Source organism: Ciona intestinalis, chromosome 4 (assembly GCF_000224145.3).
Source record: "Ciona intestinalis chromosome 4, KH, whole genome shotgun sequence".
Classification (NCBI taxonomy): domain Eukaryota; kingdom Metazoa; phylum Chordata; class Ascidiacea; order Phlebobranchia; family Cionidae; genus Ciona; species Ciona intestinalis.
Window position 1 is genome coordinate 4,869,015 of NC_020169.2, and position 16,467 is coordinate 4,885,481.

The window sequence follows — 16,467 nt, forward strand, 5'->3', positions numbered from 1 at the left end:
AAATACCAGCTTAACCTGTTTGACTAGAATCTATAAATAGGATTAACCAGCAATTCGAAATTAAATAATATTTAAAACTAAACAATCTACATACACATGCCTAAATAGACTAAATACTAGGTATAATGTTAGTTTATCATGCTAAATTTATATTATACAAAAGATAAAACATCGGATGCTTGATTTGCTGATACGTTATTACTAACCGTTCTCAAATAACAAATTATTAATTACGCAATTTAACTGATAAGAAAATTAAAGTGCAGACAAAAGACAAACACTGTGGCTAGGTTTCTACTTCCCAAACCAGGTCATAGCACGAACCATTTTATTTGCATACACTTTACCAAACAGCAACAACAAATAATATAAAAGTCAAGAACACATAAGACGAAAATATTTTGCCCACAGCTAATTCGATGTATTGTTAGAACACTTCACCGTAAGTGTCGTCCATTAATGGTCTAGTTTAAACCTATCGATGGTCCCTGAAAGCTCCACTGACTGATACCAAAAGTTACAGCACCTAATTCTAAACTCACAAGACTAAGAAATAAAAACACGTTTATAGCATTTGTATTTTATTGATCACATTTATTCGACAAGTTATTTTGCCCATACACGAATGGTTTTAACTTGCATCGCTGCATTTTCACCGTTGTTTACATCTGGTTGCCAAGTTGGGTACCTGTAATGCAGTTATAATTAGTTTAAAACGTGAAAAAAAAAACAAGATTGCCAAATGACTTCTAGGAAAATTGTAAACATACCAACTGTTTTTGCCCATCCAGAAATCTTTAAAGGCTGTTGGGGAGTTGTTGTTCCACGGTTTTGCACCTTTACCATTTGTCCACGTGTCTGGGAAGAAACCGTTCGTGCCTCCGACAGCCACGTTTAGAATTAGGTAGAACTGCAATAAGAGCAATTAAGTTGGTATAGTATTAACACATTCACGGTACATAAGCATTTACTAAATAAATTATATATTTACACTGATGCAAACGCCGCACAAAATACAATCGAAACAATCACTATTTTGGGCCGCTTATTGCTTAAGGAAGCAACTCACTCTTAAGATAGTTGGTATAATATATATCAGACATTACAGTAACCCACTTCTTGATCGAATGGTGTCATCTTGTTTTTAGTATCTTTCCATGGGTTGTCAGATCCTGGAGCTACTGTATCAAATTCACCGAATTCCCAGAATCCACTCGCACCGGGATCCACTGTCATCAGTTCTTCACCGTCAATCGTAAACTTGATTTTATTCTCGTCCCAATCCATGACGTAGCTGTGGAACTCAGAAGCGAAAGTTCCATGTCTGTTCAGATTTAAATAAAGGTAAGAATATTATAGTGTATAGTTTTATTCGTTAAGGATATCACTAGCAAAGTTAATCTGTACTGGTCTAAGTGGGCACGAGGTGTAGGCTATGAAACAGAACATTGGTTTCAAACGATTGTCGTTGCACTGCCACGCGGGTATAAATGTATAGTAGTGTGGGGGTAGATGGAACACCTTTACCACATAATATCCAAGTATCCTGGTTGTATTCTAAATAATTACGGTCTATGGAAGTCGTAAGGATATAGTTTTATAATTCTTTGAATGTTCTTTGTTTACCACCAAATGAGACGAGAAAACAAAGTTAAATTCAGGTTAAATAATCACACTTTTAATCTCTAATTTTCCTGGAGTTTTATATCCATAATTTTTACTTTTTCTTGAGCCCACACAAAAATTTACTTTTCTTGGGCCCACAAAAAAACACAAAAAATAACTAACAATAAATATGAGTACTAACCAAAAATTCTACTGTCGTACTTACGTTTCTTTTGTGGTTTTCTCATACGCGTTAACCGGCCAGTAAGGTCCCCAGTGCAAAGTTGATCCCATAGCATCGTTACCATGCGAAACACCTTGGTCGTCCTTCAAGTCAGTGTTGCCTAAAATCAAAGTTTTGGGGATAACAACATCATTTCAACTGATACTCATATTCTTAATTTAATAACGATTGTTATTTTTCTGTTAATTAATGTGATCTTAGTTATTGCAACCGTGGTGATAAAAAAGTATGTGTTTTTATGTTAAAACTTATATAATCTAGTGTAAAGAGTGTAAATGGAAGACACACAACACCTCATATTTACCTCGTGATTCGCAGATGTCTATTTCGCCAGAAGCAGGCCAAGATCCGTAAGAATTCGTTCTAAATAAAGACACGATTATAAAACCTCCACGGCAAGCCCAAACGAAATAACTTTGCGCTTGAGTATTCGACAGCGAACATTAAACATTATTAGTATAGTGGGGGAAGACACCTTTAGCACATATTATCCAAATATCCTGATCGTGTTTTAAACAAGTAACAACGGTCTTATATGGGAGTCGTGGGAATAAGGTTTTTATAATTCTTTAAATGTTTTTTGTTTACTCTCAAATAGAAGAGAAAATGAACTGAAAAGTGTCCCATCTTACACCACCCTACTATACATATATTCTTACTTTGGTAGCAACCACATTGCCGGCCAAATCCAGTCTCCGGTTGGCATTTTCGCTTCAATTTCCACTCGTCCATATTTGAAAGAGAATGAGTTAACCGTTCTAAGGCTGTAAACGGTAAAAAGCAGATTTTAATGCTATTTTTACTATGAGCATACATACTGTTAAAGTATCGGTTATTGGGTATAATCCTGAAATATTCCAATTTTATTAACAAATTCGGTTGTCTTTTTGGACTAATATTTCATGCCTTGAACTTGTTAAAACGTAGGGAAAAGAAAACCCAACGAATTATTCTTATCGGTAAGCAGGTAACGAACATTAAATACACAAGTGCAAAATTTAATTTGTTATAGGACTATAAAGGCACGCAACACCTGTATCGCTGCATATAAGCCGAAGAGCTTCATCCATGACCCAGTGATCACCTATAAGATCTTCTATAAAAAAGATCACCCACAAAGTCACATACAGTGTAACTCATAAGCTGACACGAGGTGCATGAAACAGAACACCTCTGTTATAACGACCGTTGTTGCCCCGCCACGCGATGTCAAACAAATTACATTTATTCATTCATAGCAACTTACCGAGCTGATTGAATTGGATTAATATAGTTGCTTCCTGAACCGGTACGCTGACATCCCCAGAAGGCGTTCATTGTACACAAATCTGCTGGACTTCCTCCCCAAAGATCAAGAGTCCCAGTTGAAAGAAACTCTTCTCCGTAGTGATCGGCGGTTAAAGTCTGCAGTGCATTTGTAACTAGTCAGTATAAAACTTATACTAATACAAAGTAGCTTATGGTGAAAATAATACAGAGAGAGTATACGTTATCCCATATGTGTTTAAACCCGTTCACTGATGGTAGGGTCCTCTAAGTCTATGGTTTACGCGTGCCTTTTTTCGTTTGCAGGCGTGTATAAACTTTCATTTTAGACCGCTTATATGGTGTCAAAATTAAACGTACTTAGGTTGTTATTTGGGATTGTTTCCGCTTGAATGAATAAATGAATGAACGTAACTTGCTTTATCCTCGCGTGGCTGGAAAACGATAGTTGGGTGCTCTGTTTATAACATGGGTGTTCTGTTTCACACACCTCGTGGTATGCTACTATAATGTGGGCGACTTACCGGTTTAATGAAGAGTGTGTTATCACGCACGTAGCTGTTGGTACGATTGTTGGTATAATACTCAAACTCCCAGTTTCCCCCACCAGACATAGTAATTTCATGTTGCCATCTGTTCAAGTCAAACTGATCCCAGGTTTCTTCGAATATAAGACCATTGCAAGGGGCAACACTCATGTCACACTGTGAGTCGCATGGATAGGATGAACAAACATAAGCTGGACCTCCCCCGCCGGTACCACCGCTGCCTCCACCTTAGTTGAAGATTTTAAAAATAATGTTTAAAAGTCTTAAGAGTGGGAGGAATTAAGTTTATATATTAAGTTTGGGCAAGCTGGAATCTTTTCATTCGATTTTCTTGTCCAATTTGATAGTAAACAAAGTACATTGAAACAATTTCAATAAAAAACGTTTCTTTGCGACCCAAAGTAACATACGTAGTAACTTGTTAGCTGGCACGAGGTGTATAAAAACAGAACACCCGTAATATAAGTACTCTATCCTTGTCCCGCCACGCGAGGATAAATAAGTTACTGTAGTTTGTTCATACTTGATGCGGTTGTTGTGGTAACTCCTGGTGGGCCGGTCGCTGGTGGTGCAGTTGCTGGTGGCTCAGTGGTTGATACGATTGGTGGATTTGTTGGGGAATTGGTAGGAGGTTGGGTTGGGGGTTGTGTTGGGGGGTTGGTCTTTGCTGGCGTTGTTGTCGTTGGTCCTGTGTAAGTTTAAAAGGAAACTGAAGTCAAATTTCATAAATGAATAAGTTAGTTTATTGGGTGCAAGTAAACGAAAAGCGAGTGGTTTACTGAAGGAGAATGAAGTCAGTAACAATAACTCGAAAACGGTAGGTTTTATCATGAAAAATTTGTAATTGTAAATTTAGCTCAGGAATGGCATTTACTTAAAATTTGGATTTATTTCTTCTAAGGGTCAATAAAGTCAACAAACGTATAAGCGAAGCCAGGGGTCATATTTTGATTGGCTATATATATACAGTAGGATGGGAGAAGATGGGACACCGTTTCATTCTATTTTCCCATCCCGTTTGGTAGTAAACAAAGAACCTTCAAAAATTATAAAACCATATCCTCACGACTCCCATAAACCGTTCTTAAATGCTTAAAACCAGGATATTTAATATCATTTAACTTAAAACAGGGTCTGGATATATTATGTGCTAAAGGTGTCCCGTCTTCCCCCACTCTATATACGCCACTGCTTTAACATCTTGACAAATAAGCGAGTTTAAAAGCTTTTTGTTTTGCAATTAAAACATATTGTTGTAGTTTCAGACCAACCTTGTGCTACCCATGTTTGATCTGTGAGCAAATAACCACCAGTTGAAGTAATAACATTCACCCAGTAATTAACTTCATCTCCAGGTACAACAGCAACGTTGAAGTTTTGCAAGGTGAAGTAACCGTCTGTATATTAACACATTTATTTATACACGTTAGTCTAATTTTCTTCTAAGCGATATATTTGTATCGTTCATGTAGCAGATATACCGTATAATTTTGGTGCGATACAGTTTCATTAGAGAACTTTGTATTTGACAGGTTTTTGGAATGAATTGAAATAATGTTCGATTTTAAAACCATCTTTTCTACTTTAAAGCATAAACCCACGGAGTTAATGAAGATAGACTGCAAGTGTATTAATCATGTATCGTTTTAAGTAACGAAATATTCACGTATTTTCTTCCATTATTAATACTTTTAAAAGTTATTTTTTAAGAGTATGTCAAACTTTGTAAAAAAAACTTTATTTTTGCATACACTCATGGCCTTCATTGGATATAAGCCATGATACACTAAATAATGCTCTAAGTTTAATGGATACAGTTAAGAATATGAGAAATTACACTAACTTGTTGATTCTGATACATCTTGGTTATAAGTTCCAGCTTGTACATCGGGCAGTGGCGTGTTGATACTGTAATGGTATGACACTAAGTTGATGTTGCCATCGTCTGTAGTGAAAAGATGAAAGGTTAAATACATGTTTTGTAAAAGATCTTAAATTCTCACCTGGGTACATAAACATCAACCCGGTTGGTTCCATCAGCGATATGATCGGCTGCTGGACCGAATATGCATGGCTGCATGCTGCAAGGGACAACACGAAAACTAACGAAGCAAACATGGTTGATTCGCCTGCAGATATAAAAGGAAAGGTTTGATTAATCTACTATATATGATGAGGTTTACCAGCACACTACGCTAGCCCGTTTAGGCCAGATTAGTTGCCCAACCACACCATAACACAGGCGAATAAGTTACCACGAAACTACTTTTCAGCATGTGTCTTCCTCTGCAACTACTTTTCAGCATGTGTTTTCCTCTGCAGCGTATACTGTTATATAGACTAGGTAAACGTCACAAATAGCGTGGGAATAAACCATCTGTCACTGCTTACGTATGTTATACGTGAACTTTGTCGAATTCATAATGACTTGCAATTTTAGCTTCTAATAATTAATCTATTGGTTGTCTTGGTAGAAACAATATACCGAGAAACTGCTAGTACACAGGTCGCCGTTGGCCCATTCATAGTTAGGATTAGAATAATTCCACTTGCAAGGTGGCGCCAAAGATTCATTTAGTAGTTCAACTACAACAGCGTGTATCCTTTGTATTTCTTACAGTACATACTTTTTCTTTTGCTAAAATTGTGTACTTTTACATACTTTGTAAAGAACGAATTAAGATGTTTACATATATACAATGTATCTTAATGGTACACAAAGAAATCTAATAATAGTTTACCCTTTATTTTAAATGGAACTTAAAACTGCCTAATAAATTTAAGTATTTTAAATTTCCATCTTGAAGTGCTGGTAATATATAAATATTTGTCGAAGCAGAAAATATAAAACCGTAACCCAGAAATCAAACTAAACTATTTCTCGACTGCTTTCTTGTATAGTAGGGTGGGGAAGATGGGACATTTTTTCATTTTATTTTCTCTTTACATTTGGTAGCAAACAAAGATCATTCGAAAAATTATAAAACCGTATCCTCACGACTCCCGTAGACCGATGTTAATTGTTTAAAATACGACCAGCAGGATATTTAGTTATTAGATGCTAAAAGTGTCCCACCTTCCCCTATACCCTACTATATTTTATACCTTAACGAAACACATACTTCTCAAAATAGCTAATTAATGCGTTAACAAAAGCAATAGCATTCTGTGTGTAAAATGAAATGAATATGAACAGTGAGACCACCAATAAACATTATGTCTCATGTATACGTGGTGGTTAATTAAATTACGCATGCAGTATTTACAATATACTCGGAAGCTGTGTTTTCATACAGCTTTTTACGGTGGCCCATAGCGGCCACGTCTAAAACACATTTAAAAATGCAAAACACAACAAAAAAGTGAAACACAGCATATCAAATAATTAAAACACATTAAAAAAGCGAAACACAATGAAAAAAAACGAAACACATTTAAAAAGCGAAACACATTTAAAACGTGAAGCACATTTAAAAAACGAAATACATTAAAAAAGCGAAACACATTTAAAAAGCGAAACACATTGAAAAAGCGAAACATATTTAAAAAGTGAAACATATTAAAAAGCCGAAACACATTAAAAAAGTGAAACACATTTAAAAAGTGAAACACATTAAAAAAGCGAAACACATTAAAAACGCGAAACACATTTAAAAAGCGAAACACATTAAAAACGCAAAACACATTAAATAAACGAAACCCATTAAAAAAGTGAAACACATTTAAAAAGTAAAACACATTAAAAAAGCGAAACACATTAAAAAACCGAAACACATTAAAAAAGTGAAACACATTTAAAAAGTGAAACACATTAAAAAAGCGAAACGTCATAATTGAATAACATTATCGTGTTTTGAGAGGTACCTCGTGTATTTTGAATGTGTTTCGCTTTTTAAATGTGTTTCACTTTTTTAATGTGTTTCACTTTTTTAATGTGTTTCGCTTTTTAAATGTGTTTCGCTTTTTTAATGTGTTTCGGTTTTTTAATGTGTTTCGCTTTTTAAATGTGTTTCGCTTTTTTAATGTGTTTCGTTTTTTAAATGTGTTTCGCCTTTTTAATGTGTTTCGCTTTTTTTTTGTGTTTCACTTTTTAAATGTGTTTCGCTTTTTTAATGTGTTTCGCTTTTTTAATGTGTTTCGCTTTTTAAATGTGTTTCGCTTTTTTAATGTGTTTCGGTTTTTTAATGTGTTTCACTTTTTAAATGTGTTTCGCTTTTTTAATGTGTTTCGTTTTTTAAATGTGTTTCGCCTTTTTAATGTGTTTCGCTTTTTTAATGTGTTTCACTTTTTAAATGTGTTTCGCTTTTTAAATGTGTTTCGCTTTTTAAATGTGTTTCGCTTTTTTAATGTGTTTCGCTTTTTTAATGTGTTTCACTTTTTAAATGTGTTTCGCTTTTTAAATGTGTTTCGCTTTTTAAATGTGTTTCGCTTTTTTATGTGTTTCGTTTTTTTATTGTGTTTCACTTTTTTAATGTGTTTCGCTTTTTAAAAAGTGTTTCGCTTTTTTAATGTATTTCGCTTTTTAAATGTGTTTCGATTTTTTAATGTGTTTCACTTTTTTAATGTGTTTCGTTTTTTTAAATGTGTTTCAGACGTGGCCGCTATGGGCCACCGTAGCTTTTAATGCATACGAAATGCGATTAAGTATCAGTTATATATATTACGTATGCAATATAAGACTGCTATATAAAAAGCGTGAATAGGTAAATAATGAGCTTGTATCCTCGCAGGGCGTATAGCAACAAATTTCGTTATAACACGGATTGTATACTGGATGCTTCCGAGGTGTTTAAGTGTCATGTCAAACAACGAAAACAGCAAACTGTTATTCTTAAGTGTGTTTCACTTCATTAACCCAACACCCCGAAAGTCATCATCGTATTTGCTGCATAAAGACGTGAACTGTTTACTTACGTCAACATAAAACGTCTCATTCCATCTTTATTGCTATATTTGTTTATACCGCCTGTTTTAATTCGCACACTGAGTCACAAGACGTGTTTGAATAAGCAGTTCAAAGGTACATACATAAGCATGATTGTGTAATACGGACAACAGCAGCCTATGATAAAGATTTCTCCTAAGCTGGCTGTGGATTTAATTAAAACTCTTTTAAAAAATATCTTTAACTTCCGACAACACTGAAGAAGGTATTGGTTTTTATACCAAAACGTTTAAGGAATAGAGTATTAAACATATAGATTTCATTTTCCCAAAAAAACATGCAACATTCTGATCATTTTGATTAATGTTTACCTGTGGGAAACAGCCTTAACAAATTAAGTTACCGGGCCATATATACGATTGATATATCATATAACGGATTCATTTCGTCAGATAATCGGTTTGTGATTCAATAAAACGAAATTTTCGCACACAGAAATAATTTGAAATTTATACAGCGACATATCTGTATCAAGTTTTGCCAGTAAAGACTACTTTGCAATACCAGTTATTTGCTAGTAGGCTATAGCTTATTGTCTTGATTTTCAGCCAAAATAACGGCATATTTCACTGGCGTGCTAAACGGGCACTCATAAACAAGTAAACACACGTTGCGAAAAATATTTTCGAAGATATTACGATAATCCATGGCGCCCTCTCTATAACATATAGAGGGCGCCATGCGATAAACCAGTTCGTCATATGACCTCGGAACTTGTAAATTTCCCAAAAAAATATTCGAAACGAAGTATCGTCATTTTAACTTGCAACTTGTAAATTTCCTAAAAAGTTACTCAAAACGAAGTACCGTCATATGACCTCGGAACTTGTAAATTTCCTAAAAAAATACTCGAAACGAAGTACAGCGCCGCGGAGTTAGAACAGCCAGAGGCGATTTCGGGCGATCATCATTGGGCGCAGACAATTTATTAAAACAATTGAGGCATTCTTGGTGTGTTTGAATTACGAAACGTCAGTTGTGGTGTTTAAACTGTGGGCGGGCACCTCCGGTTTATGTAAGTTAATTTTGTTCCAAGAATGCAGAGCATCATCTCCAAGACGGGGATTTTGCCGACAAGTTACTAAGTAACATATACCTTCAGATTACGCAACAACATACTGCTGGTTATCGTAATGTGCCATTTCTTCCTAAGTTCTTTGTCACATGGTCGCATATCGTCATGGGATACATGAAGTGAAATACGGTCTGGTGCTTGTTTTGTATACAGGCCAAAAATTTAGCATATTAGCCTCAAGGAACAAGCCATTTAAACTATAAACGTTCTTTGCTTTGCGACCTAATTTTATACCGCGAACCAAATTATATTTTAAACACTTTTTGTAATTTAAAATAAATAACCCCCCGCCCAAAAAAAATCAAAAAAACTGTTCTTAAAAAACCAAAATATTAACTCTAGTAAAATATTAAAAAGCTGTTTGTTGATAGGCTTATAAAAAGTAGGCAATTAATATTTCCCTAATATTGAATTTAAAGTATGGTGTACCAATTTATAACTGCAATACGAACCATAAACGACGTTTCTATCATATATACTACGGTCAACTTTTTGCGGAGTGCGCACTTTTGAAAAAAAGGCGGTCTCGATTGCGCAACCATCAGCGACACCGCGTGGGCGGTTATTACAACCTGAGAAAAAGGAGCAGTTGGGCGTTCCCACTGACGACGAATAGCGAACCTGTCAGTTTAGTTCCATCAACGAATACGCAGCAACGAAAACCAAAGGAGCTTCGATTTAAAATCTGAGAATTTTCGAAATAAAAAAAAAATTAAGTTGAAATTAAAATAAAAAGTAAACGAACGAAAAGATGTTTTCCGGAAAATCAGCGAAGTTTTTTACCTTGTTCGTATTGTTTTTGATCGGTGAGTACAAATGTATATGCATAGTTAAGACTGTGGTGCCTCAAAATAAACCCAAATTTTAAATTTTACAAATTTCGAAATATATACTTTTTGTGTAAAGTTTTGTTTTTCGTTAAAAATTTGATATTAATTTCTGTGTAAGCAGACATCCTATATGAATTTCTATACGTAAGAAAGGCTCGCTATAATTATTGCCAATCCAAAGATAATAAAATGTTATTAGGCACAAGTGGTCGTAATATAAGCGCTGGTAAGATTCGGAAATTAGAAAACGCGTTTGTCAGAAAGCATTCAACTAATGAATAGACATGACTTTAAAGTGCAAGTTATTACTTTGTAATGGCAACGCATTTAGTTACGCAAAGTATTTTACATTTTGTGTGCGTTTAATATAGCCAGAAAGAAAGTTATAAAATTAACCCAACAGATAAACATAACATTTCGCCATATTATGTCAAAACACATGGCGCAAGTCAAGCAAACTTATCATGGCAAACGGATCGATGGAAGAAGCGATAAACTGTCTTGTGTTTTTACGCTTCTTCAAGGATTCCAGGTTTCTGGTTCGAGCGTTGGCTTCTACAAACAAAACTGTGGGCCGTTTACACACATAGGACGTCGGCCCGATTAAATATGATGTGATATTAATTATTCAGCACATACTGGCCACTCTTCATAATCAAAAAATTGTATGCGCGTGCAATCGACATGCACGGAACTCGCATTTTCCGCTGCATTTCGCCCCAGGCATTTTAGCCATGACTATCCGTTAACGCTAAGCACGATACGTAATCTGTAAGCCGTTCATATTTCTGAATTATGTGCATGTATATTCTTACGCAACGTCTTACTGTTTGCTTACACCACATAAAACAAAGGGCGTTTTCCCGCAAATAACTTGACGACACAAAAGTGTTATCAGCATATGTACCACTGGTTAATGAAATGACACAGAAGAGAAACGCTTATTTTATCGCTAATGTGTCTGTCAATTACCATACTAGATTAAATTACGTTTTCTCTCTGGCGGTTTTGCTTGTCCGTGGCATCCGCAAAATCTCGGTTGAAAAAACTGCACCGTACCATTTACAACAGCGGTGGTACATAATATCGCCTCAGGATTTAAGGCTGTATTACGTCATCTGCCAACAACAGTTCTTATTGACGTAATCTGGTTACGGCTGCATAAAACTGGTCAAAAAACGACTGAAATTGTCGGAAAACCGCTAGAGGTTCAAAAAGTCCGACGGAACAAAAAGTTCATATTACGTAGTATTATAACTCATAAAACCAAACGACTTACTTATGTTTACCGGGGGTTTATAAAAAGATTCGATTGCGACGTTTTGTAAAATATATGCCATGTTTTGCGAGCGACGTCACACACCCCATGGCAACGCAAGTCACTATGAGTAAGAGTTAATGAGAAAAATAAGGAGTTAACAGCGCAACGTTAAAACACTCGTCCTTCAACAAATAGAGGGAAGCCTGAAAAACATTACGACGCTGTTGTCTGGTTGCGTTGCAAACATGAATTTTCTATTGATTTTGTATTGCGGGAACGTTATTATATACTCAGCACCCGTTATTATACTCTTGATACACATCTGTGCGTGTAGACATAGGTTTATAATTGTTAGGTACTGGCTTAAGTGACCTGTTTTGTTTTTAACACACAAAAAAAAACATTTTTAAAGAATTTTTTAAGAGTTTTTTTTCAACTTTGAAGGAAGGTTTAAATGAACTAACGAAACTCTGTTTATAACAAAATGATAAAACCGTTACACCAAAAATAAATCTTTAACAAAATATTTTATATAATGAGGATGGCGGAGATGGAACAGTATCCGCAAGACTCCCATAGGCCATTGTTAACTGTTAAATCACGGTCAGGATATTTAAATATTGTGTGCTAAAGGGGTCCCATCTCCTCCCGCTATACTATATTAATAATGTTGAAATTCGGAAAATTAAATTAATTGTTTTGACGAGATGCTAAAACTAAACCATTCAAACAGAAATTTAGATTCTTTTTCTTTTCTTCTACATTAAATCAGAGAATAAAGCGTAGAATGTTGTTTCAATGGCCCGTTATAAATACGAACGGCTGCGAAATGTCCACTCCTGAGTGACCGCTGTTTTTCTACTCGTTTCAACGAACGAAAATCTAATCACGAATTTGATGACGTCATTGTATTTTTAGCTACGTGGCGTAATGGGCGGCCTCTATAACAATTAACGATTCTCCTTTTGCTGAGGTAATTGAATTTTATACGGCGAACGGGGAATTTACAATCGTCGAAATAGCAGTTGGTAAATACATGATCGTGTTTGTATAGACATCGTGTTAACATGCGAGGAAATGCTCCGTATTTTCTTTGATCTTTAAGATTAACGCATTCACAGTTACAATTGACGCATTTATAACAAATGCTAATTGACTTACTATACATAGCCTAGACGCCCTAGAGCTTAAACTTGAGTATTGACAATGCCTAATTTATGAGGTTAGTCGTAAATTAAAGGATTATAATTTTACCGAAAACAAGCTGCGCTTGAGGTACAAACGTAATATCCAAGTTTTATATTTGAGATGTTGATTTATGCTTGACATGCTAAAACGGTCGGAAGCGCTGACCACTCGGTCGATTTTATTTGCTCCTCAATTTAGCAACGGTCGTAAAACAAGGACAGTAGCTCGGTGGAGTTTATTAGATATAGATAGAGGTATGGGAATATCCGAACAAAAAGATTTATTTTCGAATTACGACGGTATATATCGCTGTTATGGCCATCCACGTATTTGGCGCCACGTCTGGTCATTTACGATGCGATTTTTATGGCGAAATTATTCCATCATACGTCACGCGTTGCTAGGTGTTGCTAGGAAGTGTTTCAGGACAATATTTACTACTTAACGTTTTGCTCACTTTAGCAAGTTTTCAAATATTGAAACGCCACGTCTGTCATTCGTCCATGCGATAAGTGGCGGGCGTTTATCGCATGCCATCGACAGGTCTGGAGTGTTTTGAAGTACTGGACATTATTCTTTCTACAGTGACCTGGTATAGGCTCGACATTGCCAAACGCGACATAGGTTTAATCTTATCTACAGCGTGTCTGGGCATGACGAATTGAAGTGGCATCATTTTGTTTGCAAAAAACGTACACCATAATATTGCTAACCTCTACTGCACGTATATAAGTGTAAGAAAACAACGCGAATATATTTACCCACTCTCATAGACCAACAGGGTGCTTAATTCTCCATGGCAACGAATTCCACAAAAGTCGATTTTGACCTCTGATCGTTTGACACGAACGTTTCTTCTCAGATATTACTAGCATTGCATCACTATTTGTCCTCATTGCGCATTTAGTGCTCCGAGCAATCCACTTCTTTCTGCATTACATGAATATTTTATAGTGTATGCTGTATCGGGTGCATTGTCGTATCTAATCAATCGCGTTACGCACGACCTTGCAACCGTATAGACCAGACACATAAGGGCAATCCGAACACAAGTATTACACAAACACAACGCCATAAAATTGCCGACGATACAGCACAGTTTAGAACTGGGTTTTAAATCCTTTATATGTTTCCGAAACATTTTCTGGGCACATTGGCAAAAGATTTGGCTACGTTACGATATAGCAGCACATACCATGATATAAAATTAAAATTTAAAGATTTAGTACAACACACTTTGAAAGACAAACTTGCTTAGAAAAATGTGTTCAGGAAACGTACAGTGTTATTATTTTATAACACTGTAAAAGTGTAGCTTTGTACAATGTTTATAAAAGTGTAGCTTTGTAAAATTCTGTCATTGTGTGCAAGTGTCTATACTAAGTTTGACAGTAAGCACAACTGCCCAATACTCAAAATATTTTCTAAATTGAACTTTTATTTCAGCATTCCTTGGCGAAGTGGTCAGGTCACAGTCGGGAGATACAACAACGGATGATGCTGCAACAACAGCAGCAGCCACTACTAACCAACCTTCCACAACTGTACAACCAGCACCCGAAAGCACAACCTCTGGCGCCGGATTCGTGTCAGCACCGATGATTACACTTGTAGCAGCCATGGTTGTCATGATCAGGAATTTCGTTCGTTAATTCTCTGCAACGCATCACTTACTTGCGTCTATTGTAGAGATATAGAACTTGCACCGTAGCTTTTTAACGCAGTTTTAACTATACTTGCACTGGAGTTTCGTTACGCCATTGCTTTTCATTCTAGCATTGATTTATCGCGCCCTTTTAATAACGTAAGTTTCTAATTTTTAACATGTTGTTCGCCATATGACGGGACGTACCTTCTCGATTGGCGACAGCGCCTAAAATTTTGATCACCGGATAATCGATCATTTATTTCATCACCGGTGTTTTACAGCCAGCTATTTTAAGTGTACCATGATGGTTAATTTCCCTCACTCGACATTGTGTTTTATCGTGTACGTTGAACAAATACAAGCTTAGACAAATTGCCCCTATAAACGTGTGGTTTGTGTGGCGTAGTCATTTACCAACACAACAGCGAAGAAAAGAAAACGAGACAAACTATATGCCCTTATGTAGCCTGCCTAATCTAGAATAACACAAAATGACAATAGTTATAAATTATGATTTGTACTTACACAACACCACAAGCTAGCTCGTCCAACCAGAACAGGAACGATAGCATGTTGCGACTTCAGCATTCGTTCTGAGGACAAATGACAGGCGAAAGTCTTAAGGATTGGTACGAAATTTCATGGGGTAATTGGTTATAATAATACACAAGGACACAGTGCCTGTTGGGGTTGGCTTAAAAGCAAGGAGAATTAAAAATTAAAATGCGAGTTATAGGAATAGGTGATAAAATTACAAGCTCGTCAACACAGGTTCGTGAAGCGACACTAAAGTTCTAACTCTGGCTTTAATATCGTTGTAGTTCGCCATGGCTTGCGACGATTGTAGTTCATGTGATCTGCTTTAACTCGTCGTATAGAACAAGTACAAGGGCGCTTCCCATACCCCGAATTACATTGGAGAGAGCGCCCTTGTAGAACGATCTCATTCCCCCTTCCTGCTGGTACATCTTTACGCAGCAATCGGCAGCGTTTTTATAATGACGATTCTCGACTGAGCGACCAGACTGCATCACCATTCGGCGTCTGATAGTGTCCAGGGGGTAACATATAAGGCCGGCTAATGTTGTGCTAGTTTGAGCGATGATCCATGTCAATACGATTGGTGATTGGTTTGGTTCAGTCAGCATGCTTTTCGCTGTGTCGAAAGCACCAAAGTAAGTTGCTCTGTACACGATTACTGTTGGGATAGAAAGGGAGAGGCCTTTATATAACCCTACGATACCATCTCTCGCTGCCACGCTTTTCATGCAATGAATAAGTCCGTTAAACTGACGGCTCCCACCGGTTCCTACGTCTGCTGATAGCCGTGTACGTGCGAAGTCTAATGGGTAAGTAATGCACATGCTACTGACCCCTGCCGCACCTCCACAGAGCATATTGATGCCAAATACTTGCCAGAAATTGTTTCCGTTTTTAGCAGGCGGGGTCATGTAGCTTTTATAAAGGTCACGGAATGCAAAGTTAAGAGCTTGAGTGAAAAAGTAGCGGTATACGTTGGTTAGGTTGCCCCTCCAGTAAGAACGAATGCCTTGTTCTTTTGGGAGTCGGATGAGACAATCCATGATTCCTTTGTATTGGTTCGAGGCGGATATTTGGGTCGAGGTGGCTTGTAGTTGCAGAAGTAGTTTTACTCTCTCTATAGGAGCGATGGTTGTCTTGGCAACCGCTGCAGCACTTCCTCCAACCGCCATGTCTCTTAGAAAGTTGGGAAACATTTTCAACTTTTCCTTCTCGGTGGAGATTTCTGGCATTAAGGGTGAATGTCACACCAACAGTACAGGTACACACACAGGGTCCCTATTTACACTACTTGAGTTACCTAACTGGACCAGCATC

The 16,467-nt window shown here is 36.6% G+C and overlaps 2 protein-coding genes and 1 non-coding gene across 3 annotated transcripts; 1 reads left to right on the plus strand and 2 right to left on the minus strand.

The window, feature by feature from the left end:
• Window positions 1–564: 564 nt before the first annotated feature.
• Window positions 565–13,826, minus strand: LOC100180105 (beta-1,3-glucan-binding protein-like). Its single transcript, XM_026834371.1, has 13 exons — window positions 13,728–13,826; window positions 5,667–5,792; window positions 5,507–5,608; window positions 4,935–5,060; window positions 4,187–4,351; window positions 3,640–3,890; window positions 3,096–3,253; window positions 2,509–2,613; window positions 2,154–2,212; window positions 1,832–1,949; window positions 1,117–1,324; window positions 771–910; window positions 565–688 (listed from the first exon to the last, which is right to left on the minus strand). The coding sequence occupies exons 2-13, from the start codon at window positions 5,779–5,781 to the stop codon at window positions 607–609; spliced, it is 1,629 nt and encodes a 542-aa protein (XP_026690172.1). The 5' UTR covers window positions 5,782–5,792; window positions 13,728–13,826; the 3' UTR covers window positions 565–606.
• On the plus strand, window positions 10,313–14,991 carry LOC100177753. The gene is made up of 2 exons (XR_182060.4): window positions 10,313–10,489; window positions 14,409–14,991. It is a non-coding gene; the product is annotated as an uncharacterized LOC100177753 (transcript).
• Window positions 14,992–15,111: 120 nt separating this feature from the next.
• LOC100185620 (ADP/ATP translocase 3-like) lies at window positions 15,112–16,463 on the minus strand. The gene has a single exon (XM_002126910.4). It carries the CDS (start codon window positions 16,380–16,382, stop codon window positions 15,459–15,461), a length of 924 nt encoding a protein of 307 aa, XP_002126946.1. The 5' UTR covers window positions 16,383–16,463; the 3' UTR covers window positions 15,112–15,458.
• Window positions 16,464–16,467: the final 4 nt, after the last annotated feature.

Bases quoted from the DNA above. Each gene is read 5' to 3' on its own strand.
- LOC100180105 (XM_026834371.1), bottom strand. From the start codon at position 5,781: ATGTTTGCTTCGTTAGTTTTCGTGTTGTCCCTTGCAGCATGCAGCCAT. The intron at 2,614-3,095 runs GTAAGTTGCTAT...TACCGTTTACAG, and splicing joins AATCCAATTCAATCAGCTCG to CCTTAGAACGGTTAACTCAT. The intron at 2,213-2,508 runs GTAAGAATATAT...GTCTTTATTTAG, and splicing joins GCAATGTGGTTGCTACCAAA to AACGAATTCTTACGGATCTT.
- LOC100185620 (XM_002126910.4), bottom strand. From the start codon at position 16,382: ATGCCAGAAATCTCCACCGAGAAGGAAAAGTTGAAAATGTTTCCCAAC.